The 24,782-nt window shown below is 36.9% G+C and overlaps 5 protein-coding genes and 2 non-coding genes across 9 annotated transcripts; 2 read left to right on the forward strand and 5 right to left on the reverse strand.

Annotated features, from left to right (window-relative positions):
* Positions 1 to 4,270: 4,270 nt before the first annotated feature.
* On the reverse strand, positions 4,271 to 6,197 carry LOC110413894 (Pentatricopeptide repeat (PPR) superfamily protein). The gene is made up of 2 exons (XM_021424910.1): positions 4,639 to 6,197; positions 4,271 to 4,438 (listed from the first exon to the last, which is right to left on the reverse strand). Exons 1-2 carry the CDS (start codon positions 6,185 to 6,187, stop codon positions 4,410 to 4,412), a joined length of 1,578 nt encoding a protein of 525 aa, XP_021280585.1. The 5' UTR covers positions 6,188 to 6,197; the 3' UTR covers positions 4,271 to 4,409.
* Positions 6,198 to 6,980: 783 nt separating this feature from the next.
* On the reverse strand, positions 6,981 to 8,445 carry LOC110413896 (large ribosomal subunit protein eL22z). The gene is made up of 2 exons (XM_021424912.2): positions 8,072 to 8,445; positions 6,981 to 7,354 (listed from the first exon to the last, which is right to left on the reverse strand). The coding sequence occupies exons 1-2, from the start codon at positions 8,299 to 8,301 to the stop codon at positions 7,210 to 7,212; spliced, it is 375 nt and encodes a 124-aa protein (XP_021280587.1). The 5' UTR covers positions 8,302 to 8,445; the 3' UTR covers positions 6,981 to 7,209.
* On the reverse strand, positions 7,480 to 7,603 carry LOC149527375 (small nucleolar RNA SNORD14). Its single transcript, XR_016351084.1, has one exon. It is a non-coding gene; the product is annotated as a small nucleolar RNA SNORD14 (small nucleolar RNA).
* LOC149527376 (small nucleolar RNA SNORD14) lies at positions 7,788 to 7,911 on the reverse strand. Its single transcript, XR_016351095.1, has one exon. It is a non-coding gene; the product is annotated as a small nucleolar RNA SNORD14 (small nucleolar RNA).
* A 172-nt stretch (positions 8,446 to 8,617) lies between the features above and the next one.
* ATOEP16-4 (Mitochondrial import inner membrane translocase subunit Tim17/Tim22/Tim23 family protein) lies at positions 8,618 to 10,752 on the forward strand. Its single transcript, XM_021424911.2, has 6 exons — positions 8,618 to 8,777; positions 8,869 to 8,920; positions 9,085 to 9,116; positions 9,242 to 9,275; positions 9,519 to 9,586; positions 10,203 to 10,752. Exons 1-6 carry the CDS (start codon positions 8,706 to 8,708, stop codon positions 10,335 to 10,337), a joined length of 393 nt encoding a protein of 130 aa, XP_021280586.1. The 5' UTR covers positions 8,618 to 8,705; the 3' UTR covers positions 10,338 to 10,752.
* Positions 10,753 to 13,769: 3,017 nt separating this feature from the next.
* On the forward strand, positions 13,770 to 17,961 carry LOC110414304 (caffeoylshikimate esterase-like). 3 transcript variants are annotated; one of them, XM_021425412.2, is made up of 9 exons: positions 13,770 to 13,866; positions 13,972 to 14,103; positions 14,213 to 14,303; positions 14,428 to 14,460; positions 16,215 to 16,361; positions 16,449 to 16,579; positions 16,661 to 16,798; positions 16,928 to 17,026; positions 17,433 to 17,961. In XM_021425412.2, the coding sequence occupies exons 1-9, from the start codon at positions 13,828 to 13,830 to the stop codon at positions 17,802 to 17,804; spliced, it is 1,182 nt and encodes a 393-aa protein (XP_021281087.1). In that variant the 5' UTR covers positions 13,770 to 13,827; the 3' UTR covers positions 17,805 to 17,961. The 3 variants fall into 3 exon arrangements, with proteins under 3 accessions (XP_021281087.1, XP_021281088.1, XP_021281090.1); XM_021425413.2 differs by having other exon boundaries at positions 13,771 to 13,866; positions 13,972 to 14,088; XM_021425415.2 differs by lacking the exon at positions 13,972 to 14,103 and having other exon boundaries at positions 13,809 to 13,866.
* A 2,058-nt stretch (positions 17,962 to 20,019) lies between these two features.
* On the reverse strand, positions 20,020 to 23,229 carry LOC110413500 (UDP-glucuronic acid decarboxylase 4-like). The gene is made up of 6 exons (XM_021424339.2): positions 23,092 to 23,229; positions 22,354 to 22,433; positions 22,109 to 22,192; positions 21,948 to 22,022; positions 20,917 to 21,009; positions 20,020 to 20,527 (listed from the first exon to the last, which is right to left on the reverse strand). The coding sequence occupies exons 2-6, from the start codon at positions 22,381 to 22,383 to the stop codon at positions 20,300 to 20,302; spliced, it is 510 nt and encodes a 169-aa protein (XP_021280014.2). The 5' UTR covers positions 22,384 to 22,433; positions 23,092 to 23,229; the 3' UTR covers positions 20,020 to 20,299.
* Between the last annotated feature and the right edge of the window lie 1,553 nt (positions 23,230 to 24,782).

The following is a 24,782-nucleotide window of genomic DNA, read 5'->3' on the forward strand; positions in this document are numbered from 1 at the left end:
CACTTCTGTTCATTGTCCTTGCCACTAGGCCGCACAACATCCTTCGCATGTTCAACTCTTTTTTTTTTTCAAATCTATGTTGATCAAATCAAGACAAACTACAAAAGGGCCCATCAAAGACTATGGGTTGTTTCTGCTTTTGGATGGCTTTACTTTCCTAATCCCTTCCCGAATTAAAGAATGCATGCTTAGAAAATCTCTATTCACTCTTTAATTTTTTTTAATTTTATTTTCTTATTAATCGATTGAACTTGTATTTAATTTTATAAAATGATTTTTATTAAATAATAACTTTACTGTAGAATTTACCCTAAAAAATACATGTTAAACTTATATTTTAATATATAATGGTAGTTTTGGAAATTAACATTCCATTCCCTGTAAAGTACTTATAAAACAAACACTGCAATGTTATCTTCTCTGCATTTTAATCATTACATTACTTATACACCAAACACTGTAATGTATCTTCTCTGCAATCACATTACCTGTAATCACATTGCATTGTAAAGTACCAAATGCCACCTTAATGATTTTTCACGGGAAAAGAACAAACTGTAGCGATTTTGTTTCTAGTTACGATTTGTAGTAAACAATTAAGCAGGGTGTTCCATTTTTGTACTAAGATCAAAAACGACAAATCACGCGGTGGGATGTCCTCTTTTTTGCTTTCTCGGATTAATAAACATCATGATTTGTGCTTAAAAATTCTTTTATTATAGACGCAATGTTTTCATGTTCAAATTGATATGGACGAAATTGTATTATTAGAGTATATTATTATGATATACTAAGGGTTTAGCAATTGGTAAGTCGGAAGAGTTACGTGAATTAAGTAATCTGGGCTGCTTAATTGCGGATGCAAGATATTTCCCTATATAAAACGATTTATTAATGTAAACCTCTATCAAGCACTTGGCCACTTGGGGTAAATCTCTGTCACGCACCTGTATGCTTAGATGGTGAAGATACAAATCTTGAAAGTATAGCCATCATACAGTTATGGAGGGCTGGGTAGAGCATACACTCAACTTTTAAAAGGTTTTTCTTGTCTTTTAATGCTATAAGGAAAGATTTCAGCAAGAGGTGTAGACTTTTCTTTGCGGTTAAGGGCTACCATCTCAAAGAGCCATATGGAGGGGCTTTACTGTTTGCTCTTACTATTTATGGGAATTGTCATCTGTTCCTAACTATTGTTACTATGGCAGACTCATGGTCTTAGTTTTTGAATTTAGTTAATACTGTCATTGGAGACTTCAATAAACTATTAGCAATGATGAATGATGGGTAAAAGGTAACCCTTAAACTTCTACTATTTTACATTTAATTAGTTAATTTCTATTACTTATTAACTGTTACTTATTCTTATATAGCCAGACCTAAATGATATAATCACAGAAATTGTGCTCTATGCCACTCAAAGAAAGTGTTCTAAGCTCTTTTATAACAATTTTAGACAAAGGTTTTAGGGATTAAACATGAAGTTGAACCTCAAGAAAGCTGTAAAAGCATACAACCAGTGGGATTAGAATGAAGCCATGATGAAGATTAAAGTTGAAAATGTAGAGGCAAACAATTGGTTGATGAAAAAACCACTCACATTGTGGGCAAGACACACCTTTGACCCTAAGCGTCAAGAGTGATCATGTGACTAACAACATGGCTGAGAGTTTTAACCACTAGATTAGGCTTGTGAGGAGTAAACTCATTTAGGTTTTGTTAGAAGAAATCAAAGTCAAGATAATGAAGAGGTTTTAGGATCAGTATAAGAAGGCTTGCTTATGGGAGGGGCAAATGACACCTAAAATTAAGAAGTTGGTTTCTACCAAGTACAGTGACAAGTTTTGTAAGGTTGTACATACTTGAGTTTATTATATTTCAAGGTGCCAAGACATATGTTGTCAACTTGGGGATGAGTGGGTAACTTGTCCATGTGGCGTTTGGAATATTGCAAGTAAAGGTGTCTCAACATATTTGATGTATACACTTATTGGTTGTGTATTTTAGGGTTTATTAACTTGTGTTTGATTACATTGTAGGTATTCCTTGCAATCATGCAACAGCTTGAATAGGTCACATCAGGGGTAATTTAGAGTAATATTGGTAACTACAACTCTAAGGAAAAGTTCATGTTGGTAAACAATGAGTTCATTCACCCCATACCTGACATCACCATGGCTGAGTTCAAAGGGAAGATAGATCCAGTGGAGCCTTCACTACTCCGTCATATGCTTGGTAAGCCCAAAAAAGACAGAAGAAAGAAACTCGAGGAAGGGCCAATTGAACATGACAATGCTAGAAGGAATAGCACTGTTAGATGCACTTTATGTTCCTCATTTGGTCATAATAGAAAGACTTATCTTAAAATTATCGTGCAACTTAATAGAAAGGTAATCTATATTAATCATGCAATTTAGTATTTTACATTAAATATGCAATTTAATGCATCTAATACATTATGTTTTAAATTATAATAAAATACCTTACTTAGGTCTTCATCAAAAGCTCCTACTAGGTCCTCATTAAAAGCTGTTGCATTAAGAACTTTAAGAGGACCTGGTAGTGTGCAAAGAAGACCTATTACTATTGTTGTTGTTGCTTCAAGACTTGGTCGTGGTGCTTATGGTGGTGCTAGATCTATCCCTACTTATCGTGGTGCAAGAAGGCCTCCCTTTGCTAGACTTGCTACCCCTATTGCCTCTACTGCCCCTATTGCCTTTGTTGTCTCTACCTCGGTAATGAATTCTGATAGTGCTAAGGGGACATAAACATAAACAAGTGTCTCTCATGTTATTGATATGTGAATGTTATTCTCATACAATGTTCTAATGTTTTTGTGTTATTTGGATGGATGGCGGGATGGTAAATTAAGAATGGATGCTTTGTAACTTTTTATCTTTTTTTGTTAGCCATTATCTGAAAATTAACAATAGACACTTGACTTTGATATTGGACCCATTGGTAGTGGTCTAGATTCTTTTGTAAGCTTAATTTTATAAAGCTTGCGGTTCTCATGTGCACAAAGATTTAGAGAAAATAATTGTCTTTATATGCACAAGAGACCTGATACAATTATTTGTATAAGATATATATTGAAAATCAGTGCAAAGATGATATAACTTGTTTACAAAAAAAACCTTTGCATTAACTCTTATATCACTTGTTATGTTCAAGTCTATTTTGATTAATTCAAGATAATTGACATAAGAAAACAAAAAACTCAAGATATTGAAATGCTTTGCTATCTTTATATCCATTCAATATTTCAACAATTTTGTATTTAATATTTCAACAATTTACAATAACTTTTGCATGCAATATTTCAATAACTTCTAACAACTTTTATCAAACAAAATGACATTTAAAAGCATCGAATTCTTCCTATTTTTTCAATTCATCTCATCTCTTTGGGGCATTTTATTAAACAACATTCCAGAAGCCCTTTAACCTTCATTTTCTCTTCCTTTCTTCCCACATTTCACCCCTACTTTGAATCAATTCAAGAACCATATATGGATGTTATGGAAAAGTTAGAGATCATTTTGCAATTTCTGTGTTTTTAAGTTACCACACCCACTAACTCTTCCATGACATCCATCTATGATTCTTGAAATGAAAGTTCTCCAATAAGATTACAAACAATAGAAACTTGAAGCGTAGAATCCATCTCTGGTTCTTGAAATGATTTTTCTCCTCCATTACTTTCATCATTTCTTCTTTTGTAGAGTGTGAAAAATCAAGAAGAAATCTTGAGCATTTCAACAACAAATCTAGAGTTTTAGCTTATCCTCTATGGTTTTTGAAATAATTTTTTTCCTCAATTAGTTTAATCATTTCTTCTTTTATGGAGTGCCAAAAGTCTGCAAGAAATTTAGAGCATTTCAACAAAAAATTTGGATTTTTACCTTCTAGTTTGAAGGATTTCTTAATTTCAACAAGAACACTGAAAGAAAGATAAGAGTTATCTTAAAATTTATCAAATAAACAGAAATTGATAACAAAACTTTTATGTCTAACAAAAGATATTTTTTTGAGACAAACTGTCCATTTTGAATACTAATAAACTCACCTAAAATTATGCTTAAAAGTTAAAAATTTAGGACAGTCAATATTTGATATTGATGTTGTTACTTAATTTAAAGATGGAACCCATTTTGTTCATCTGCCACTGCAGATCTGATTACCTTTTGTCATGCAAATCTTCTTTAAAACTTGATCATGTAAGATGCCAATGATTTTTGTATATTTAATTCAGATATTACAGCTGGAACAAAAATTATACAAGGATGAAAATATGATCGGACTTACCTTCTTGCATAAGCCTATAGATTTCATATCCATAACATTCGTGCGCCATGAGGAAGTCGAATGCAAAATTTCAGTCCTCAAGCCTCCAGGGTTTCCTCATGCTAACTTTTGTGCCAGACGAAGTAATTGCCTTAAGAAAGATTTTGGTTAGCCAACAACAGTGGGCAGCTTACCAGTAATCTTTACAAGAACATGCTCCCTCTCTAAATTGGTGAAACCTATTGCAGTCTCTAATAACAATCTCTTGGGCAAACACCTTAGATATCATTTTTATTGCAACATGACAATCAAGACATATCCTAAGGTTCTTGATGATGCGAATAGGAGTACCTGGACTTGTCTTTAAGAAGCAAAAGGCAATAGCTATCTTTTCACTATGAAGGGATAGTGCCAACTCCTTTCCATCCTCATCCAAATCAAGCAAAACTTCCTTTGTGTTTCCCACATAACCCTCCATCTTCAATCTCTTCATAATCTCATCAAGCATCATGTATATCTCTCTGCTTTCTGGAAGAGAATCATCTCCCACAAAAAACTCATGGAGGACACCTCCCATCTCAACCAAACTACATCCAGGAACCTTCTTAATCCCCCTACCCTCCATGACATCTCTCACACGCCTTACTTCTGTCCATCTGCCCGTCTTTGCATACACATTTGAAAGAAGCACATATGCACCACTATTTGTGGGATCCAACTCAATTAACTTCCTGAGTGCAACCTCGCATGTTTCAATGTTCCCACACATCCTGGATCCACTCAACAGGGACCCCCATACGAGCACATCAGGCTCCATAGGCATAGATTTAACCACATTCCATGCTTCATCAATGAGACCAGCTCTTCCATAAAGGTCAACCATGGCACCGAAGTGCTGTACCGAAGGAATGATACCAAACTCCTTGCTCATCGTCCTAAAATACTCCTTTCCGTCACTCACCAAACCTCCATGTACACAAGCACAAAGTACACCCAAAAATGTAACAGCATTCGGCCTCACCTGTCGTTTTATCATCTCCGAAAACAATTGAAGGCATTCCTCACCATGGCCATGCATAGCCAGGCCAGAAATCATAGCACTCCAAGCCATCACATCTTTGTCAGGACCTAAATTACGAAACACATCCCTCGCCTTTTCAATACTCCCACATTTTCCATACATGTCTATCAAAGAAGTTCCCAAGACAACATCAATTTTTATCCCACATTTGTCAATATAAGCATGAGCCCATTTCCCATGATCCAGAGCACCCAAACGCCCACAAGCAGAAAGTACAGCAGACATTGTAAATTCATTTGGCCTAACATCGTTAACTGCCAACATTTGCATTTCACGGAACAAAGCAAGCGCTTCCTTATATTTCCCACACCTAACAAACCCATTTATCAAGCTACTCCAAGATCTCACATTTCTTTCCGGCATTTTATCGAATAAACCCCGTGCTAAATCGATCAACCCCACTCTAACATAGGCATGAATAATTGAATTCCAAGACGCTACATCAGGTTGGGTGAGCTCGTCAAAAGCTTGACGGGAAACAATTAAGTCGCCACAAGATGAGTACATGTTGATGAGTGACGTTTGGACAAATGGGTCTTGGACAAGGCCGAAGAGGATAGTTTGGGCATGGATTTGTTTACCTGAGAGAAGGTGAAATGAGGAATTGAATGATTGTAGGAGGAAAGGGAAAGTATGGAAATCAGGTGAAACGCCATGGAAGCGCATACGAATGTAGATGGAGATTGTGGGGAACGTGGGTCGAGCTGTAGCCTGAGCATTGCCTCGTATGAGGGTGTTCCATATGAAGGATTCAAGGGTCGGGTGTGCAAAATGAAGAGTTGGATGAGCGGGGGAGATGTACCTTGCAGAAGCTCGCATTGCTTGCTAGAATTTTGCTAGCTTTATGTAGTAGCCTCTTAAAAATGCAACCGTAAGTGTTGATTTAATATCAATCATTATCGTAAAAAGTGCTTACGCTTGTATTAAAAATATATATTAGTACTGGTACAGCTGACTTATGATTTACTACAATTTCATTCATCAAGACACTACAACCCTAACAAATTTCAATAAGAGAAGACTAATTGGAAAAATTAACCACTTAGCACCTTCAAAAAACACATTCCCTCGTATTGATTCAAGGATTAACCTATACAGAATGGCGAACTGAATTAGCTTATGTGATAGGTCTGTGCCAGTGAGGGATTGGTCCAAGCTAGTGCTGGATTGCATCGAGATTCAACTAGTCCTTTTACTACTTAATCATATCCTCTATCCTCTGTCGCCCGTAGAAGGGATGATGTTTCCCAATAATCGTGGGGCTGCCACCAGTCATTAATCAATAGTCGCAGGGCTGCCAAGTTGTCTTATTTACCATAACCAAAAAACTAAAATCGTCTCTGGCAGGCAATCATCATCATACCACACAACCTATATGCACAACCCACTATATAACTATCCAATTTGGTTACACGGCTCCATTCTTGCTACCACATCTCTACCATGCCTAACTTAACACATCATTCAACGTAGCCAAATCATCAAAGAAATAATTGCATGTCAACATAGAGAACCTACAACACACAGAGATTTGCAGCCAATACCATCAGAATGTATTGCGAATGCTAGCTAACAAGGGACGATGAGGCCACAGATAATTGAAACACCAAGGTGGAAAATCAGTTAAGAGCTCTTATAATCAACTCACAAAAGAAATATGCATCCTTTTAATAGCATCTAATGGACTGATACATAAACAAAAAATGTAATGATCGGCAACAAAAACTTGGGTCAAAAAACAACCCAAACATGTCCAAAAATTAGACACCTGAAATAGATAAACAAGGTCCTCAGAACTAATAAACCAGATAGGGAACTGGAGAAAATACTGATCTGATTCTTCACTCTTCCTCCTCCCCCTCATTCTCAGCAATGTTGAAGTAGCGGAGTTCATAAACAGTACGATCCTTGTTGGAAGCAATCACCCGAAGCCAATCCCGGACATTGTGCTTCTTCAAGTACTTCTTAGTCAAGTACTTAAGATACCTGAAACCCAAACACAGCAGAGAAAATAATTCAAACTAATGCTCAACACAACTTTTACAATCAAAATATCATTCTTTCCCCTATATAAGAGGGAAATTCCAACAAACAACGGAAAGTAGACAGAAGGTCTCAGACATCCAAGGAAGGATAAAAGCAGCAGAAGCTCTCAAGCCTGGCGAAGGCGAAAGCTCTCAGGCGGCCACTGCGAATGTTTTGAGAAACAAGCCTTACTAATTGTCATCATTGACCTTAAAATTAAAAAAGTACCACTAGTCCTACAATCCATAACACTAAAAGCAGCAAAAGATATAAACTAATAAAGTTACTCAAGTAATAAACAAAACGCCATTTCCTAATAAGATTCAATTGAATTCATTTCCCATTCAAAAGACGGAAATTCCAATAACAAAAATGAACAAGGCACCAGTATCAAGGTCTCAGACATCCAAGGAAGAATAAATGCAGCAGTAACTCTCAAGCCTGGCGAGGGCGAAAGCTCTTAGGAGGCCACTGCGAATGTTTTGAGAAACAAGCCTTAAAATTTGTCTTCATCGACCTTACCCATAAAATTAAAAGAGTTCGAGTACCTTCGCTTAAGATTAAAATTATTTTTCAGATCTAAAAATTTAGATATACGTAACAGGAAGTGTAACAGCAGATGGTTCATCTTCCAACTAAAAGATTAAAAAACGAAATAAGGAAAAATATCAAACATACCGCTTAGAAAAGTTGGCGTCAGAGGTGACGGTGATTTTGCTTTTGTCACGGGTGAGAGTGACGGAGTCGCCAAGAGCACCGGCTTTGCCACCGACCTTGATCCTTTCCTGGAGGAACTTTTCCAGCGAGGCGATGTCCATGATCTTATCCTCCACCGGCTTTGCGCAGTCGATAGTGAACGACGCTCCCTTCTTCTTCCCCTTGGGTCCAGATGCTGCTCCACGACTCATCTTCGCACCACCTAACTGCTTTTCCACTGAGTCAAATCAACACGAAGGAGAGTAATCGGGAGAAACAAGAGAGGAAAGCAAGGGCAGAAAGTCAGAGACTACCTTAGCTGCCTCTGCGTTTTGAAGATATAAAATGCATTTAGCAGAGTGAGGGTTACAGTGGATCTAGGGTTTTGGGGACGACCAAACGACGTTGTTTTGGAAATAGCTTCTTTTTTTTTCCCCCTAATTTTCCTTTAAACAAAATGAAAATTTATGGGCCAAGCGATAATAAAACTGAAGACGCTGTCCTTTAAAGAAACAAACAATTGATGAACGTCGTCGTTTAATAAAAGCGATTTCCCCTGACTTCTAATACTTGTGCCGTGCGTGGCAACCGAAAAACTTGATTTTGGAAATGAGAGATGGAGGAAGAGCTAAGCGGCGTCGTTCCGTGCTCTTCCCTCGCCGTTGAGTCGGTCATTCGCGTCGGAACGGTAAAGACATCTAAAGCTCGACTCGGCTTTTTCTTTTCTTTTCTTTCAATACCAAACAAACAAACAAAGAAGAATTGAAATCTACTTTCAGGCAGGTGCACTCTGGGGAATTTGTTCAGCCCCATATGATGGTCGTAAAAAAGGTAAAAATTTTCAATAAAAGAAATTTAATGAGCCGTCAACAATTCTTTTATTTTTTGTTGGAATATTCAGTTCCCGCCATTCTGGTTAGCTAAAGCCCTAAAGGTTGAGGACTCACCTACTAAGGTTAATCGTATTTTTATTTTTCTGTTTATTTGGTGTTCAGGTTTAACTGGCATCGCTCAAGCTTCATATGTGGTAAAGGAAATTTACAAACTTTGGTTGATTAAATGATATATATTTGGGCATTTTTTAGTATTTGATCAGCTAGTCTAGGTGTTTTTCTCAATGTCGATTGCTTAATCTCCCAAATTCAATTGCAGACAAAGTCTGTTGGCAAATTCGGCTTCCAATGCGGTAATTACACTTATCTCTCTGATTAATGGGCAACCTGACCTGATTACTGATTAATGAATAGCTTGATTTTGGGCTAAGTTTTTAGATGGTAAAATTTGATACTCCAAGATCAAACTGAATACTACTTTGATTGCCAATAAAAAGAATTGGACAGGGGTTTCGCTTTTAGGGTATCTTTCCAACTTATTTTGGTGCTTCATGAAGCATCTGCTAGATTTTAAACTATTTCGCATTTATATTCAGGACTTGTTGCTGGTGTATTTACCATGACTCGTTGCGGGCTTCAGAGATACCGAAGGCAGAATGACTGGGTTAGTTTATGGACTTCTGAAATAGTTTTCTTTATTTGTGCATATCTGGGAAATCTCTTTTCCTTGAAATGATGGCAACTTTGGAGAGGGAACACTGGATGGGTGAAGGAAATCATAGAACATTTCCATGTATGTAAGAGTGGGGGAGAGACAATAAATACCCATAATAGTAGCTAGTTGAAGGCAGTTGCTGAGCACATCTTGTATTTGGTTTGCTTCCTGCGAAAAGCTTACTTACACATGATGTGAGGAAAATATGAAAATTGCACTTTGTTTTGTCATACGTTGAACTCTTACTTGCTTATGTCTTGAGACTTGAGCTTTCTAAAAGTGTCTTCCTATGGTAAAGATGCATTGTGTAACATAGACAAACAGAGACTAGACAAGATTCAGATTCCTAAAAGTGTTTTCCTATGTTTATTGTTGCTTATATAAGAGACATGAAATTTGGTTGTTTACTGTTATAAAGAGGAGTTATCAATCAGTTATTACAAAGAGTAAAACAGGCTCTAAATTTCCATAATTTTCCTAACACTGGAATTATGATGCATGAAATAGCTTGAAGATTTGGTTACAAGGATCATCAAGCTTTCTTTTTTTTTTTTTTTAACTTCAGACAAACTCTTTAATTGCGGGTGCTGTCGCTGGGGCTGCTGTTGCTGCCAGGACAAGAAGGTGGACACAGGTGATTGGGATGGCTTGTCTTGTTTCTGCCTTTAGTGCTGCTGCTGATTTCTCCCGAACAAATTGAACATCTAGCAGTGGAATTCCAAGTTGGGGGAACAAAGTGATCCTGACTTTCTTACACCAACCATTATCTTTATGGCACCCGTCTGATTTTTTTTCCCCTTTACCTGCACATTCGACAGATGTGTTTTCCAAAATCTTTAAATTTCTGATATTCACTGTAGAATAAACTTACACTTTATGTTTTTGGTAGATCGCTTAGCTGAATCATGCAATCGGTAACAGTGAATTGCGTCTTATTTTTAGTCATTTGTAGGATTTTGTTATATCCTGATAGTAAGTAGTTCATTGGCAGAGTCAAATGCTTGTATTTTTTTCTTTAAGATAAGTGGGTGCAAAAATCTCGCCCCTGATACGAATCATTGTCAATGCTACATGTTTCTATTCAATTTAAATGATAAACTAAGGATTCCACTGAACCTTCAAAAGCAGAAATACTGTTTTTAGTTGCCTTCAGTTTCCTTGAGTACTAGCTTCAACTTAAGTCTAGTTGAATTTCCATCTCCTAAATCGTAACATTCTGCTATCATGATTTCGTTCCTCTTTGGACAACATCAATCAGCCGTCTGAAAATAGAATTCAGCCTTTTCGTTCAGCAATCACTTACCACCTATTAGTTAGCGGGTTCCAAACATGTGGAATTTTCAGTTCAGCTTGACTGCAATGGTGCAAGTGGGTTATTTATTTATTTATTTATATATTTTCTGAAACAATATTGCAATTGGATGACCATTAATATTTTTCTGAACAACTCTGCTCTAGCACAAGGCTTTCATTAACTTCTGGTAAAATATTTCACGAGATTAGTCATTGTTCGCTCTCACTGATCTACTGGATTGATACTTGGCCACAGTTTGATGTGCTAAAGAGCGAATCGTTATGGGGCATAACCTCGTTTTTTTGGTATCCAAACCTCTTGATTCCAGTAATTGTCTCTGGTCATATTTGCCCAGAGGCCACGACCAATCGTCCATGGATATGAACCCATTGACTGCTGTCCAATGGAAGCACCGGCCCATTCCCTGATTGCCATTCATTGTGAAGGAGGACCCTACACTGCCATCAGAGAATGTTATTACGAAATTCTAACCAAGGGAAAATTTTGACGGTTTGATTAAATGATCTAGCTGAATAGTTTGGTGAACAAGCAGTATTTATTACTACATATGGTTTTAAGTCTGTCCATCCATTAAGCCTCTTTTTCGTACATGTGAACAGAAGAGAGATAAAGCCACTTCCTCAGTTCCTCACGCTCCAAAAACCTTTTCCACACAAAGTTTTGTTTGGTTAGCAATAAGCTTTTGGTAGGATCCATAGTGTAGGTAGGTAACCTGTGGTTTGATGTGCTGTGATTATACATAAATGTGGGATTTATTTATGACAAAAAGTTAAATTACAAATTTGCCTTATTGGGCTGAGTCTCCTTTCACAGGGGACCTCTTTTTGAGACCGGGAGGGTTTATGCTTTTGTAGTCAGCGTTGGATTATGATAGTTAGAGACGGGGAGAAAGTGGCTGTGGTTGGTTGTATTATGATTTTGGTTTGAATTTCTTATATATTTGATTGACTGAAGATTTAAAAAAGAAAAAGAAAAAACTGTCCTAGGTGTTTGTTGTAGGAGTAGTTTAATTAATTACATTTTGAAAATTATGGACCTCCTCACTTGCCAATGTATTCCACCGTCGACAGAAAGAAAGCTTCCAAAGAGAGAAAAAAAAGAAATAGATTTGGGGAGAGCGGGAGGTGTAATTTGATGATTGGAGCGGAAAATTGTAAATCCCAATGTCATCCAACGCTTGCAATAATAATGCAATGAATAAAAAGGACGGGTTAGTGGGCTTTTTGCCTAATAAGAGAGTAATTGGCCTAACGGGCAGCGGTGGTGGTGGCGAAGTTTATTAATAACAAAATCAATTTAATGTTGTCGCTGGAATCATCTTTGTCCATCGGGACCAGAACCAGATCCCTTGCATTGGTATTTTCTTAACACGCTTTCGCCTCCCACAAAATATTGTTTAGCTCTTCAACTGTTGTGGTATCCAACAACACAATCTTTTGACTGAATAATAAGGGATGGGAAAATTAGAAACTCTGTTTTCAAGGTTTCGGGTAATTATTTCTCGGACTTTGTTTTTTCCTCTTTTACATGTTGCTTTAAATTCCGCAGCAAAGCATTTTTTGGTCATTTTAATATTCATGTTATTTTAATCCTTCACGTTATGAAAAGTGCACTTACTCTTTCTTTTGTGTATAAAGAGTTTAAGTTGGATTAATGTATACTAACTCAGATTCAGATTATGAAATTATACAAAAATAAATAAATATGGAATTGAAAGAAAAATGAAATTTTATGTTTTATCTTCTTATTTATTTATTATTCATATAATGGATACGCCTAAAAAATATAAAATTAGTCTTCATTATTTGTTTAAATACTATACACTAAAGATAATTAATAACTCAACGGAAATAGATACCCTTGTTTCTTTATAGCAATTTAAACTTGTTTTTAATAAACTTTGATGAACCAAAAATAAATTTTGGTATTTAAAACATAATGGTTGCTCTGAATATCTTGCCATAATTTGAACGGAAGGGATGTATGAATTCCTAAATGCCTTAAAATACTTGCAATTCAGGTGAGCATTAAAAGTTTTTAAACTCTTAACTCTTTACCTTATATAAAATAAGGCATATATAGTACTAGATTAATAGTAATTTATTGTGTGGATTTTTTGTTTTTTTAGAATTTAAAACAAATTTAGATTGATCTTTTATATGGCTAATAATTTTTAAATATTTTATTATTATATTTATATAAAAAAAATAATTATAATAATTAATATTACATTAATATCACGTTAACATTTAATCTACGTTACAGTTGAATTTTTTTTTTATTATTATCGTATCTAAACACATGTTTAAAGTTTACTTTCATAAAAAAAAAAAAAGAGCTTAACTCATAAAATGAATGAATGATTATAAGACAAGTAGGAGATAGCATCTTGTTGTCATTGTAGCAACTTTTTTTAAATAATGAGATAATATAACTTATTTTTATAAAATTAAAAATTTTGAATTAAATGTATAATTTTTATTTTAATAAGGTCATGTGTAAAAATATCATATTTATTGGAATATGACCCCAGGAGTGCGGAGACCTCTAAGGAACCAAATGCATGCATCGGTGAAAAACGCAAAACCCAAAAAGAGGAAGGGAGATAAGGCAGAGTGAGGGGATTGGGATTAAGCAAGAAGAGAATCCAAAGGCAGAGGCAGTGGGCGGGACCCACTTTCTCGAGACTCACCTGTTTTGAAGATATGGGCAACTTAAAATGTTCGCGCTCCACCTCATCAGCTTATATCTTTCCTCGACAGATAATTACTTTTTTATCCAGTTTCCCGTAAAACAGACCATTACACTTTCCAAACCAACAATACATATATATATATATATATATATATATATACACATATATTTATCTATGTAAATGCCCTCAACGCGTCTCCTTCTCCGTCTTTGTCTGCAGGTACTTTCGTTTCCTTGGCTCTCCTTTCCTTTCTTCCGTTTTACTTTTTCAGCTCTTCCAAACGTCGGCTCGTTTTTCGTTTTTAAGTACTGCTCACTCTCTCAGAGCTGTAATAACTTACTACTATGTACAAACTCTCATTGCCATTGTGAAGAAGAGAGTATACTGGTGATCGGTTTTATCTTCTATATTTTCATGAACATGGCAGTTGAATATCAGGAGGTTAGCTTTACATGGGTATTGCTTCGTCGTTTATTTTCCTTTTTTTTTCTCTTTCTCTCTTTTGGCTGGAATATTGTTAGATCGAGTTTAACCTTCATGGTTGTGGGTTGAATGTGTGATGTAGGAGCATATAAGGAATTCAAGAGGAGCTTTGCTTTTTACTTGCAGATGGTTGCCTTTCTCTTCTCCAAAAGCTCTTGTTTTCCTTTGCCATGGTTCCATATCTCTTTCTCTCTTGAATCATTTAATTACCGCTTTACTATACTTAGCCAAAAAAACAATTAAAAAGGGAAGAAAAATGAAGGGAGCGTTGGGTGTAATTCATTGATGTCCTTGCAGGCTATGGCGTGGAGTGCAGCGGGTTCATGAGAGGTAATAAATGCTCTTAAATAACCTATTTTCCCGTTTAAATGTGTTTTTAACCTTTTTTTTTTTTTTACTTTTTCAAATAGCATCATGTAACACGTAGATGCCTTTGTTCACAAGATTCCAACTTTTATACCATTGGCCATGCCATCAAATTCAAAACAATTTTTTCCAAGCTTGGAAGGTTCACGGATATTTATTGTGAATCACAAACTTCCATATAAAGATTGGCAAACTTTTCACCCAGAATTGATTACCCAAACTTTCTCCCCCTCTCTCTTTCTCTGTCCCTCAAGACTAGTTTCAGCAGTAAACAATAATGATGATGGCAGTGTTTGCTCGCCAAATAACTTTGGGTTATCTTTACGTGGTCATGTGGTGGTCAACCACCAAAATGTTTTTGAGTTGTTGAAATTAATGATCATGTTTGGCTGGACACAAACAGGGTTTGGAGTTTCCCTCCAATTTAAGTTTCATAAGTTTCCCACTTGTCCCAATTCAAGTAGAATTTGGAGATGGGAACTTAAGTCAAACATGACCACTTAGGAGAATATATTTAAAATCAAATTAAATAGGTTGGAAGCCTTCAGGAATTAAGATTTTAGAGCCACAACCCCTGTTTTGGCTACTTAATTTCTGATTTTAATTGATTAATCATATAGGGAAGTGTAAGATAGATCTGGAAAAAATTCCTTGCCTGGAAAATAAAAGAGGGCTTCAATTCTTAAATTGTTAGTGCTATATATATATATATTTGTGGGGTATGAGGAATTGTTGCCATTGATCAAACAAAAAGGATAAGTTGGCTATTCCCTATGGTCTCTGCCACTATCTTCTGTTGCATTTTGTCACCATTCTAATGCGTAGGTGTAACCTCACAGATATTGCATTCGAGCAGTGTGACATAATCAATTTATCTTATCAACATTGGCATGTCATTGTGAAGGATTTTCTTTTCTGTACGCAAGAAAGCCAAATAAGGCCAACATTTTTTTTTTCGACTTTTAAGCTTGTTCCTTTTGTTTTTAACTGGTGATCAGCTTGAAGTTGCTATTGTGTTTATATTACAATAAACAAGCAGCTCAAAAAGCTACTTTGTAGCTTTGTTAAAAGGAAAAAAGTATTGTCATAAACTAAATTTATGTTTGACTAATTATTGAGTTATTTATTATACATATTGATAGTCACTTTTTTGTTTAAATAACGATAGGTATTCATAGTTCTATGATCATCCATCACATTGATGAAGATTTGAAGCTGTGTAGATCTTGTTGTGGGTCATGTTCTGTATCCTGACCTGAATTTAAAATGTGGGTCAGCTGGGTTGGTTTAGGTTGGCAAACAATCAATTGCTCATACTCAACCATCCTGATCAGGCCCACCAAGATTCTCTGATAAAGACTCAAGAAACCATAAACTAATTGATGAATCCGATTAATTAGAAAGAAGGAAAGAATCATTTCATTGAACTACTCTTGATGACGGGTCAATTCAGCAAAAGGATCCACTTCAATTTCCTTTTCCTTGTGGGATATCTGAATTAGGATTCTGCTCATAGAAGACCTATTGTCTAGTTTTATTAGTGACTAGAAGATTAAAAGTCAATGATGTTTGCTTTATTGCATGAATTCCCTAGGTTGCCTAGGTGAGAAGATTCAAAATGGATAGTCATTTCATTGTTGATAAATGATAATTTTAGTGTTGGGAATTGATTAATGGAGTTCAAGGCCTGTCTTAATCTGATATCATGATTTCAATAGAATGTGGAACCAGGCTATCAGCTGCAGGATATGCCGTGTTTGGGATTGATTATGAAGGGCATGGAAGGTCCAAGGGTGCTCGATGTTATATTAAGAAGTTCGAAAACATCGTTAATGACTGCACTGAATTTTTCACATCTATCTGCGGTATGTGACATACCAGAATTACCACAATTATTTGGCTAGCTCCTTTGTCTTAGTTCACCACCTAAATCTGCCACCATGGTTTTCCAGCGCTGGAAGAATATAGGGAGAAGAGCAGATTCTTATATGGAGAGTCAATGGGAGGTGCTGTGGCCCTACTGCTTCATAAGAAGGACCCTTCCTTTTGGAATGGCGCTGTACTTGTTGCACCCATGTGTAAGGTAATGATGTAAATACTACTACTATTAACCTTAGTAAGAATCAATTATTCAGCTACTCTAGTTGAGCTTTAAAATTTCCAGATATCAGAGAAAGTGAAGCCACATCCAGTGGTCGTGAATATATTGACTAAAATGGAAGAAATCATACCTAAATGGAAGATAGTACCCACAAAAGATGTTATTGACTCAGCATTCAAGGACCCCGTTAAGCGAGAAGTGGTGAGGATATTCAATTCCTTCTATTCTTGTTAAGTCTAGATACTCTTGAATTGGTTTTACTGACTTAAAGGATTTAATACAGTAACTAAAGCTCACGGATGGTCTCTCTTTCCTTGATGATGGGTGCAGATAAGGAATAATAAGTTGATATACCAAGACAAGCCCAGACTGAAAACAGCACTGGAAATGCTCAGAACCAGCATGAGCCTTGAAGATGGTTTAAATGAGGTTAACATCTTTCGCTCTCGAGCCCTTCCCCATTCCAAAATATCTGATTTTTGTGCTTTTAAATCTCAAGAGAGACAAAACTTCTACTATCACTATCGTAATAATCTGCATGGAAGGTGAGGGGAATGAGTCTTGGGTTACATTTCAGGGACTAATTCGCCATATGGGAAAAAATAGCAGAAATAAATTATTGTAGGTGCTGTTAGGCTCTGTACCATGAAGTCCGACTGTACCTTCTGTCAGAGGGTTCCTTTTAATTGGATTCCCCGTTACAATGAGGCACTAGGATCGTTGAATGAGTTAATGCAGTGAATAAATTTAGGTAGAAAAATTATTGTTGGCAACCGAGAGAGTGTTCTCTCATTTATTTGACATTTACACCGGTTGGTTGAATTGTCTTTGGCAGGTGACACTCCCCTTCTTCGTGCTGCACGGGGAGGCTGATATAGTAACAGACCCTGAAGTAAGCAAGGCCCTGTATGAGAAAGCTAGCAGCAGGGACAAAACCATAAAACTGTATCCAGAGATGTGGCATGGATTGACATCAGGGGAACCCGATGAAAACATTGAAATCGTTTTTGCCGATATCACTGCATGGCTTGACAAGCGCCGCAATGCTGTAACTTTTGAGCAAATTCTTCATCCTTTCAACAATGGCTTCGAGAAATTCGCTAACACAACAGTATCAATGGCGGCAACGAATGGTAGAAGACAATCGAAAGGGAGCTATTTGTGCGGATTGAAGGGACTTCGTACACAACATCACTCAGCAATGTAGCCTAATAGCATCAAATTAGCTACCGTCTCTGTAAATTTCTCTGCAGCATATATAAATTTCATGTTCTCACAAACGTAGAAATGCAAATCTTTTGAAGGGGAAATGAATGGAAAATAAAAGAAAGTTGCTCCCATTGTGTTGCTTGATATGATTTACATTCTGGAACAATAGGTTTGCTTGTGGGTGATCACTTGTTTCATTGAACTGTTTATTGTGGTCCCTGATTATACCTGAGATCCGAAATTAGATTGTTGACTGATTGAAAAAAAAAAAAACAAACTTCCTTTGGGCCAGTATGCAAGCGTACGGAGGAAGCAATGAAGATGGAGATCAGATGAAATTATGATGACTGCCAATGTAGTTGATAGTTCCAACAAACTTACTGATCATAAGTTACATCGGCAGCTCTCTCCTCCCCGCTTCCCCGGCGAATTAATTGCAGTAATTCGTATAACTTAAATGCAATTTTGCACTTGCAGCCCAACGTAAAGTACAAGTACGCCAACATTGATCCATTGAGGCCCTATGTTTCTCATTTCTTAATTCCTACTCAGTTCTATATTTAACGTGCAAAGTTAAATCCATTTATGTAGTTATTCCTTGATTAAGTATAATGAGATATGCATTCATTTTCCCTTCCATGACAAAAAGTGTCCTAATATTCGAAGAAAAAGTTATCGAGTTGGTCAATTGAGAACATTTACACGCCACAGCAATTCTTCAATTTCTTCCAATTTCAAATGAAAATGAGTCAAAAACATCAATTTATTCGTAATTTCTTTGAAGTACACAAAGAAATAAAGCTTGAATTGTCAAATATTATACACGTTCTAATTTATTATAATTATTTAGACTCTGTTTAATTGATATTCTTATTATTTATATTTTGTTATTTATTATTTATTATTTATGTTTTTCCCAAAAAAAATAAATAGCAATAAAATTGTCAAGGAAACGCTATGATTCCCATGGCCTGAAATGTCATTCTTATAGGGTTCTTGGCTATTGCTGTGGAAATTGCATGTCTCAAGGTTTAACCAAGATTGACGTTTTCTTTGTCTTTCTAGTGTCAGAATGGCCAAAGAAATGTCATTGTTTGTTGCCCAAAGATCGTAGGGAGGCGGGCAATATGGCTTGCTTTTGGTACCCGACGCACATAAAACCTCGGCCAGTTTGAACCCTTTTTTTTTTATTTTGTTTTGTTTCTTTAATGCGCTCAACTGCAAATCATATTCTTTAACTTGTATTTGAGTCCAAGAAACATGGAGCAATTATTAAGCCATACCAAACTTCAGTCAGGTCAGCAACTTACCATTGGGCTCAGAACTCCAACGTAACTACAAATGTCTTGTGCAAAAGTTGTCCTGAAGCCCAACGAGCTATATATATATATTCCTATGTTTCAAGCACTGGCACTGCTCTACATGAAGGTCCTAAAGAAGGCCAAGGGCTAACTAAGTTGGGCCATGAGTTTTTGAGTGAAAAGAGGATCGTAGACGGAATTTGGAATCATCAAAAGCATATCACTTGCAATTCTCCTTCTTTTATATAATATAATGTTATAAATTATGTAATCACGATAAAAAGTTAATGTGCAGTTTCATTACTCACTAGTGTGGCTTACATATTTCATATTTATGAAACGACAATTGTAATAGGACAATTACAGAGAATATCTCCCAAAATCATCTCTCTTGTGATACTAGCTTTAGCCCAAGTCTAGCAAGCCCCCATTCATATTCTCACGAACTCATGGTGGGGAAGATGGTAGCCTTCAGAAAGGCAAAGCCGGAGATTTACTGAGCTTGTATCGGACCTTTCTTCTGGGCATGCATGGTCTTTTGATGCATATTCTGTCCTTCCTCAGAGTTTTATTTTGTTAATGCAAACTGATTGGAAATTTGTAGGCCCCGGAAGATCCTGGGTTTTTTTCGTTTCTTTTCATTTTCTGTCACGTCAAGGATCTTCCATAATTTACTAACATGAACACTTGATGAATTCCCTTAGAATATTGGACAAAAATATAAATCCGCCTGGAACTGACAAGGAATCGAGTCCGGACCCTCGTTGAGAAAGGGTTAAAAGGGAAAGAAACCAATGAGGCAAGGACCAAGAGCTGGAGCACTGCGTATGGGTAAATGGAGAAACTAATATATGCAAACAAAAGAATGATAAATGTAGAATTGAATCACTATTGCTGCTGAACATGAGCAGCTGCACAGAAAAGAAAAAAGGGTAAAATGTTATTTTAGATTCGCAAAGCTCACTGTCAATTAAGATTTAAAAGGGGATAGAGACATGGAAATTACAAAGATGGCAAACACAAGTCAAAAAGGAAAATCTCCAAATCTATTCTAAAGAGGCTTCATTTGCTGCTGCTGCCACCGCGGCCGCTGCCGCCGCTAACTATATTGTTTCAATGGGGAAAAGAGGGGGACTTCTTTTCCACTGAACAATTATATTTGATTGCTCTTTCTGTGAGTATATATGCCACCTTAAGATGTTGATGCATTGTTGGTGTTGCTGCCCTCCTTGTGGTCACCAAAAATACGTTGCCGGAAGTCTGAGACCATTAGAGGGAGACCCTTTCGAAGGGACACCTTGGGTTGCCAACCAAGTAGCTCCTTGGCTCTTGAGATATCAGGCTTCCTCTTGTGTGGGTCATCTTCTGTGTTGGGTCTAAACTCTATCTTTGCATTCGGGTCAATTGTTTCCTGGACTACCTGTAAATAAACGTGGAGAAATCTCAGTACTGTCCAAGAAAAATAGAAACCAGTAGAGCAAGAATGCAGGAAACCAGCAACATAAAACTAGTAAGTCATAAAACACTTCCACATATCCTACACTAGCTTAGGTTGTAAATTTGTCTCATGGCCCCAATTAAAGGTAAGGATCTTGAATTTCAATCTTTAAAAGAATAACAAGACTCTGAATCAAATGAAATACACTGTGAAGGCAGTATTAATTTTATGGCACACCCATGATTTTAACTAAGATCTCAATGCATTTAATTAACAATAACCACTGTCATTGTTATCACCAAAACATTTCTTAGTAGCTTTATCAGCTTCTATAGAAAACAATACCAAGATTTAAAGAGTAGTAGGCATACCTCAGCAAGCTCAAGCATGGTGAATTCACCTGGATTTCCAAGATTAAAAGGTCCAACGTGTTCACCTTCCATCAAGCGCATGAGACCCTCCACCTGTTTCAAACCAGATTATTTCACAAAAATGAGCAGGAACAGCTATGCTAAGCTACCAATCATTGTGGAGAGGAGAGAACAGTTCTGATCACAAGATATTAGACAAAACACTGAACAGCATACCCCACAAATCCAACTACACAGCATTATAATAATACATCAATAAATGTTCCTGGGGAAAAACCTGCCCCAGATAGTGTTGTACACTCAATAGAAAATACCAACTATTTACTCTAAAAGGCTGGCCAATCATATCAAATGGTACAAATAAAAAAAATCCCAAAAGGTCACTGAAAATACCATTAATGGAAGCAGGAGGGTACCAACTTTTTATGCAAGCACGAGTGGTTAAATACTGGTTTGGAAGAACTATTATTTCCATTGACAGTGAACAAAACACATTGATGCATTGCTCATACTACACTATGGGCATTTAAAATTAGCTGGTCCACTTGGGACATCATTTGGTACAAGTCACATGGTGTATGTTTGTTCAATTAATTTTTACACTCACCAAAGGGAAATTCGGAACCAAGAAGATCCTGTCAGTTAAATTTCTTATCCCAAAAGACTTTACATTTCCTATGCTGAAATATCATATAGTTTAGATTTCACTTTATACAAATGTTATGTCAGGATGTACTTTTCAAATCATGTGCACTGCACAGTTTTAACATCACATGAAACTTCCCCACCAAATCTCAAATTTTCACTACAAATTGCAGATTTATATCAGATATGTAACATAGGTTAAAAAAAATAATAATAGAAACAAGCAATGTAGTATTATGGCACCAACATTTCCAACAAAAAATAAAGAGAAGTAAAAGCTGAAAAGATTCATAAAAAAGCTTGGATCAGGCAAAAAAATAAAAAAATAAAAGCCTAATAAAGAAGTCTGAATAAAATAAAAATAACAATAATAAAGCATCATTTACCAGATCAGAAACATATTGGAAACTCCTAGTCTGTTTCCCATCACCATATACAGTCAAAGGCTCCTTCCTTAAAGCCTGCATTCATTATTCAATTATCACATTAACCACCCGCTGACCCTATCAAATAAAATTATAAAAATTACAACTAAAACAAAGAGTACCTGAGCAACGAAATTGCTAACGACACGGCCATCATCGATGCACATACGAGGTCCGTAAGTATTGAAAATTCTGGCAATCCTAACCTGATATTGAAACAGCGGATTAAATAAATAACTATAATAATAAGAAAGTACTCGTATGTAAATATAAAACAGTGATTTAAAAGTTTGGTGCAATGTCAGTGACAACAAATTAAATAGATTAGATTATTACAGTGAGATTAAAAAAGTGTAGGTTAGCTAACCTCAACGCCAGCGCCCCTGTGATAGTCCATGGTCAACGTTTCAGCAGTACGCTTTCCCTCATCGTAGCAACTGCGGACACCTGTCATCACACATTCAAACGTATTGGTTGGTCCCCCTCCATTAAGCCCCATAAACAATGCAAATTCATATGCTTTTTCAGATTGTAACAGGGACACGCGCCCAAACAAGCAGCCAGATCCAAACTTGCAACTAACTTCCACATTCAGAAGACAAAATTTACGGAAATGTCCCCACCACCTCCCTGCCATTTCCGTTTCTCATCACTCCAAATAAAAAAACCCTGTTTCCTTCTTTTGCCAAAAATGATTTTTAACTGGTGATCAATCTGTGCTACGTGCCAGTCTGTCGTAGGATAGAATGTAAAATTTATTGCCGTACGACTATAAGGGACCGCTAATCACGGGTTTATCCTGAAACGTTAGAAATTCGACCAGATCTAAACGTTCTAGAGCGCCAGCGCCAGCGCCAGCACCAGCACCAGCACCAGCGCCATTTCAGCAATACTTCCAACTTCCAAAAGGACAACAAACGTGTACAGGAGGAAACCCAACTCCCATACCCATATTGAAAGGCAATTGAAACTACAAGACTCCTTTCCCTCTGCCTCTCAAATAAAGGGGAAATTTGTAAATGGAAGTCAGAAAGAGATTTTCCGGCGACAGAAATTTTCTCCAAGGACAAAAAAAAGAAAAAGAAACAGAGAGAAAGAAACTAACCGATGGGATTAACGTTGCCCCAGTAAGTTTCCTTCTGAGGATGTTGCAGAGGATCTCCGTACACTTCGCTGGTACTGGTCAATAGAACCTGGCACCTACTCTTTTAGCCAGGCACACATGTTCAATGTCCCCCACACATTCGTCTTGTAAAGAACACCCCATTAAGGAAAAACAGATACTCCTATAAATCAAAACTAGCAACAAACATAGCAAAACCAGGGTTATGGAAAAGTATTTATTACTAAATAAAAAAAAGGATATGATAGTTTTGACTGGGTTGAATTTGTAATGAACTGGAGAAGCGGGGCAAGCGAGATGGTAGATCTGGTCAACTTCCAAGAGCAAAGGTTCCACGACGTCGTGTCGGATAAGCTCGAAGTTTGGGTTTCCGAAGTGGTGCATGACGTTCTCTTTCCTTCCAGTGAAGAAGTTATCGACGACGATCACGCTGTCTCCTCTAGCTATCAGACGGTCCACGAGGTGGGACCCGACGAACCCGGCTCCACCCGTAACGACGATTCTCAAACCCTTCCGTTTTAGCCCCAGCGGAATCTTACCGGTCGGGTTGGCTGACTCGAACCCGACCCGGTGCGGGTAGGAGAACTTGTTCTGGGTCTCGATGGGGAAGTAAGTGATGGAATCGGAGATCGAGGTGGTAAAGTGGTGGTGGGGAACGTGCGGGGCACGTGAGGTTGGGAAGATGGTGAAAATCAGAGTGCTATCGCAATGCCGACGAGCACGAAGAGAAGCCGTTGTTCTCTAAGCATGTAACGAATCGGCCGGATAACGGAGGCCCATGGTTTAACAGGTTTGGGCGAATATGAATCCGAAGCAGTATGGGTCTCGTGGCCTCTGTATATCAGCTCCGACCCCATTGCTCTACAACTTCAAAAATCAAACTCAATTTATAAGATCAAAAGAGGGGAAAACAAACAGAATTTGGAAAAGTGAGTCGCCGGGAACTGACTCGCCGGCGAGGTGAGGAAGGTGATGGGAAGGAGGAGGGGTTTTGGGATGGAGTGCGTGTGGAGATGGGGGGAAGGGGTTTCTGGTATGTAAGAAGAAAGAGGAGATTAAATATAAAGAAGGGCTTGGGACAGGGATGGTATTACGGAAATGCCCTGGATGGTGGTGGCTTTTGGTTTTTTTATGAAGTTGTTTAGTTTGAAAAGTAAACGGTTGTCATTAGGTGAAGAATTTCCAAAACTTTTTTTTCCTCTTTTTTCAAGTTATGGTGATTTTGAAAAGATTTTAATTAAATTTGGGTGTTTCCTTTATCAAGTTGCTTTAACAAGGGTGACAGAGTGGAAGTGGAGTTTTAGTTCCTCAACTGGCGTAATTGACTTTGCCTTCTGTACGCTTTCAAGTTTTTATATGGGTTTGGGTAATTAGAGATTAGCCCAAGTTTGCTTGGAAATGGAGGCTTCCCATTTCCTTTTTTTGGTTAAATTCAATTTCCATATTTAGCCATACCATCTTTGCATTTCACGTCTGCTAACTAATAATTTGTGTCACACAATATATATATATATATATATTATGTTTGAAATTGAGAATTAACTTTAAAAAAATTATATGAATTATGATATACATTTTTACTTTTAAAGGTTGAATTAGACATCAATAGACACCTATCAAGAATAGTAACAATTTATAAATGAATTGAGATGAGTTCTATTACATTGTACCCA

Source organism: Theobroma umbraticum, unplaced genomic scaffold, assembly GCF_002168275.2.
Source record: "Theobroma umbraticum cultivar Fairchild unplaced genomic scaffold, ASM216827v3 scaffold_4.1, whole genome shotgun sequence".
Taxonomy (NCBI): domain Eukaryota; kingdom Viridiplantae; phylum Streptophyta; class Magnoliopsida; order Malvales; family Malvaceae; genus Theobroma; species Theobroma umbraticum.